The sequence below is a fragment of the Palaemon carinicauda genome, chromosome 20 (assembly GCF_036898095.1).
Source record: "Palaemon carinicauda isolate YSFRI2023 chromosome 20, ASM3689809v2, whole genome shotgun sequence".
Taxonomy (NCBI): domain Eukaryota; kingdom Metazoa; phylum Arthropoda; class Malacostraca; order Decapoda; family Palaemonidae; genus Palaemon; species Palaemon carinicauda.
In genome coordinates this window covers 20,230,306-20,235,305 of record NC_090744.1, presented here as the reverse complement: position 1 = coordinate 20,235,305, position 5,000 = coordinate 20,230,306, and the positions used below count along the sequence as shown (strand labels likewise).

Genomic DNA, 5,000 nt, shown 5'->3' with positions numbered 1-5,000 from the left:
CTGTTAATTCAAACGACTGAAGTTCGAATGTTTCAACTGGCTGATTAAGAATATTATTCTACAATCTGGTTACAGCTGGAATAAAACTTCTAGTATACTGTGAGATATATTCATCCATTTAAGGGCTGGATGACGCTGTAAAAAAATTGGATGATGCGGTGAGAAAATAGGATGACGAAATTGGATGACGTGGTAAAAAATTGGATGATATTGTATAATTGGATGAGGCGGTAAACAAATTGGATGACACGGCAGGAAAGATGGTGCAGTAAAAAAAAAAAATGGATGACGCAGTAAACAAATTGGATGACGCGGTAAGAAAGTTGGATGACGCTGTAAACAAATTGGATGACGCGGTAAAAAAGTTGGATGACGCGGTAGGAAAGTTGGATGACGCGGTAAACAAATTGGAGGACGTAGTGAACAAATAGGAGGACGTAGTGAACAAATTGGATGACGCGGTAAAAAAAAGTTGGATGACGCGGTAGAAAAGTTTGATGACGCAGTTAACAAATTGGTTACTTCCTTCTATAATTCGTTCGTATAAAACATTCGTATAAAACATTCGTGTAAAACATTTGGTATATCAAAAGCAAATTCATAACTACTGTGATTCAAATGACGTCGTAGATGGACAAAGATCTGGTGTAAATTAACAGATTTATTTTGGTCATTATTTCTGGAATAAAAAAATGTCTATTTTTAGGCCATAAAAGTCAATGTATGATTTAGAATAAAAGTTCAATGTATTTGAAGGTATAAGAGGTTTATGAATTTAAGGGGAAAGGACAATGAAATTAAGGGTAAAATGGTCAATGTATTTAAGGGAAAGGGTCAATGAAATTAAGGGGAAAAGGGTCAATGTATTTAAGGGGAAGGGTCAATGAAATTAAGGGTAAAAAGGTCAATGTATTTAAGGGAAAGGGTCAATGAAATTAAGGGTAAAATGGTCAATGTATTTAAAGGAAAAGGCCAATGAAATTAAGGGTAAAAGAGTCAATGTATTAAAGTGGAAGGGTCAATGAAATTAAGGGTAAAATGGTCAGTGTATTTAAGAGAAAGGGTCAATGAAATTAAGGGTAAAAGGGTCAATGTTTTTAAGGGAAAGGGTCAATGAAATTAAGGGTAAAAGGGTCAATGAAATTAAGGGTAAAAGGGTCAATGTATTTAAGAGAAAGGGTCAATGAAATTAAGGATAAAAGGGTCAATGTATTTAAGGGAAATGGTCAATGAAATTTAAGGTGAAATTAAGGGTAAAAGGGTCAATGTATTTAAGGGAAAGGGTCAGTTAAATTAAGGGTAAAAGGGTCAATGTAATTAAGGGAAGGGGTCAATGAAATTAAGGGTAGAAGGGTCAATGCATTTAAGAGAAAGGGTAAATGAAATTAAGGGTAGAATGGTCAATGTATTTAAGAGAAAGGGTCAATGAAATTAAGGATAAAAGGGTCAATGTATTTAAGGGAAATGGTCAATGAAATTAAGGGTAAAAGGGTCAATGCAATTAAGGGAAAGGGTCAATGTAATTAAGGGAAAGGGTCAATGAAATTAAGGGTAAAAGGGTCAATGTATTTAAGGGAAAAGATCAATGAAATTAAGGGTAAAATGGTCAGTGTATTTAAGGGAAAGGGCCAATGAAATTAAGGGTAATAAGATCAATGTATCTAAGGGTAAAAACGTCAATGTATTTAATGCTAAAATATCAATGTGTTTAAGGGTACAAAAGTCAATCTTTTTAGGAGTATAAAAGGTCAATGTATTTAAGGGTATAAAAAACGGTGAAATAGGTTAATGTATCCAAGAGTAAAGAGGGTCAGTGTATGTAAGAGTACAAATGATCATTGTGAAAATAAACACTTTATGATAGCAAGATTTCACGGAAATAAAATTTTCATTGTTTTTACGAAATTTTCTCCAAATTAGAAACGAAATATTAAAAGGAATTACTTCTAGAAATATGAATATTTGATAATGCCAAATGAGGAGTAACTAATATTTGTTTTCAATATGGAAATAATCTTTCCATGGATTGCTTCAGATAATGATGCACCAGTTATATCATACGTTGTTGAAGTTATGATTTTGGACACTCATTGTCTGATGTGAAGCCGAATATGTAGAATCATTTGATATTATTATTATTATTATTATTATTATTATTATTATTATTATTATTATTATTATTACTACTACTACTACTACTACTACAAGGTAAACTATAACCCTAGTTGGAAAAGCAAGATGTTATAAGCCCAAGGGCTCCAACAGAGGAAAAATAGCCCAGTAAGGAAAGGAAACAAGGATATAATTAAACTATAAGAGAAGTAATTAACATGAAAATAAAATATGTTAAGAACAGTAACATTATTGAATTAGATATTTCATATATAAACTATAAAAACTTTAACAAAACAAGAGGAAGAAAAATAAGATAGAACAGCTTGCCCTAGTGTATCCTCAAGTAAGAGAACTCTAATCTAAGAGAGTGGAAGGCCATGGTACAGAAGCTATGGCACTTCCCAAGACCAGAGAACAATGGTTTGATTTTAGTGTCCTAGAAAGAGCTGCTCACCATAGCTAAGTAGTCTCTTCTACCCTTACCAAGAGGAAAGTAGCCACTGAAGGAATGATTAAAAAGATAAGTATAAGGCTAAATTTTATGGGTTGCTGTGGCCTGATTGGTAACGTCTCTGCCTGGTGTTTGCCAGTCGGGGGTTCGAGTCGCGCTCAGTCTCGTTAGGGCCATTAGTGTTTGCAACCTTACCATCCTTGTGAGCTAAGGTTGGGGGGTTTGGGGGAGCCTATAGGTCTATCTGTTGAATCATCAGCAGCCATTTTCCTGGCCCTCCCTGGCCCTAGCTTGGGTGGAGAGGGGGCTTGAGCGCTGATCATATAAAATATGGTCAATCTCTAGGGCATTGTCCTGCTTGCTAGGGCAATGTCACTCTCCCTTGCCTCTGCCATTCATGAGCGACCTTTAAACCTTGAAACCTTTAATCGTTTATAGGACGAACGGCCATTTGAGATAAGGATAAAGAAGATAAAAATGAGAGAAGAATAATTCCCTGAAGGGAGAGAAGGACAATATACACGTTGTTAGCGACGGTCGCATTAAAAGTTTACGGATACTCCTCTCATCCATAAAATTAAAGCGGGACCCTTTTTATTATCCATCAGTGATTTTTCTGCCGTTGTTAATGGTAGTTAGGAAACTACATTTGGGAAGAATCAGCATTTTATCTTATGGGAGACGACTGATTGGTCAAGACCTGTGCCTCTTTGGTATTATGGAATTTTATATCAATTCAGGGATGAAATTTGGCTATAAAGGAGTGTTTCTTGTCTCGAAATTTGGCTATAAAGGAGGGCTTCTTGTCCCGAAATTTGGCTATAAATGAGGGCTTATTGTCCTGAAATTTGGCTATAAAGGAGGACTTCTTGTCCTGAAAATTGGCTATAAAGGAAGGTTTTCTGTCCTGAAATTTGCCTTAATATAAAGGAAAGCTTCTTGTCCTGAAATTTGGTTATAAGGGAGGGCTTCTTGTCCTGAAATTTGGCTATAAAGAAGGGCTTCTTGTCCTGAAATTTGGTTATAAAGGAGGGCTTCTTGTCCTGAAATTTGGCTATAAACAAGGGCTTCTTGTCCTGAAATTTGGCTATGAAGGATGGCTTCTTGTCCTGAAATTTGGTTATAAGGGAGGGCTTCTTGTTCTGAAATTTGGCTATAAACAAGGGCTTCTTGTCCTCAAATTTGGCTATAAAGGAGGGCTTCTTGTCCTGAAATTTGGTTATAAGGGAGGGCTTCTTTTCCTGAAATTTGGCTATAAAGAAGACCTTCTTGTCCTGAAATTTGGTTATAAAGGAGGGCTTCTTGTCCTGAAATTTGGCTATAAAGGAGGGCTTCTTGTCCTGAAATTTGGCTATAAAGGAGGGCTTCTTGTCCTGAAATTTGGCTATAAACAAGGGCTTCTTGTCCTGAAATTTGGCTATGAAGGATGGCTTCTTGTCCTGAAATTTGGTTATAAGGGAGGGCTTCTTGTTCTGAAATTTGGCTATAAACAAGGGCTTCTTGTCCTCAAATTTGGCTATAAAGGAGGGCTTCTTGTCCTGAAATTTGGTTATAAGGGAGGGCTTCTTTTCCTGAAATTTGGCTATAAAGAAGACCTTCTTGTCCTGAAATTTGGTTATAAAGGAGGGCTTCTTGTCCTGAAATTTGGCTATAAAGGAGGGCTTCTTGTCCTGAAATTTGGCTATAAAGGAGGGCTTCTTGTCCTTAAATTTGGCTATAAACAAGGGCTTCTTGTCCTGAAATTTGGCTATGAAGGATGGCTTCTTGTCCTGAAATTTGGCTATAAGGGAGGGCTTCTTGTTCTGAAATTTGGCTATAAACAAGGGCTTCTTGTCCTCAAATTTGGCTATAAAGGAGGGCTTCTTGTCCTGAAATTTGGTTATAAGGGAGGGCTTCTTTTCCTGAAATTTGGCTATAAAGAAGACCTTCTTGTCCTGAAATTTGGTTATAAAGGAGGGCTTCTTGTCCTGAAATTTGGCTATAAAGGAGGGCTTCTTGTCCTGAAATTTGGCTATAAAGGAGGGCTTCTTGTCCTGAAATTTGGCTATAAACAAGGGCTTCTTGTCCTGAAATTTGGCTATGAAGGATGGCTTCTTGTCCTGAAATTTGGTTATAAGGGAGGGCTTCTTGTTCTGAAATTTGGCTATAAACAAGGGCTTCTTGTCCTCAAATTTGGCTATAAAGGAGGGCTTCTTGTCCTGAAATTTGGTTATAAGGGAGGGCTTCTTTTCCTGAAATTTGGCTATAAAGAAGACCTTCTTGTCCTGAAATTTGGTTATAAAGGAGGGCTTCTTGTCCTGAAATTTGGCTATAAAGGAGGGCTTCTTGTCCTGAAATTTGGCTATAAAGGAGGGCTTCTTGTCCTGAAATTTGGTTATAAGGGAGGGCTTCTTGTCCTGAAATTTGGCTATAAACAAGGGCTTCTTGTCCTGAA

The 5,000-nt window shown here is 36.7% G+C and overlaps 1 protein-coding gene across 1 annotated transcript in view; it reads right to left on the bottom strand.

Annotated features, from left to right (window-relative positions):
• Positions 1-528: 528 nt before the first annotated feature.
• The window catches only part of LOC137659684 (uncharacterized), a 5,253-nt gene continuing 781 nt past the window's right edge, over positions 529-5,000 (bottom strand). The window contains exons 2-3 of the mRNA XM_068394508.1: positions 3,485-4,995; positions 529-679 (exon numbers count right to left, since the gene is read on the bottom strand). Of these exons, the coding sequence (XP_068250609.1) occupies positions 529-679; positions 3,485-4,995 (1,662 nt within the window). The remainder of the gene's footprint in view (positions 680-3,484; positions 4,996-5,000) is intronic.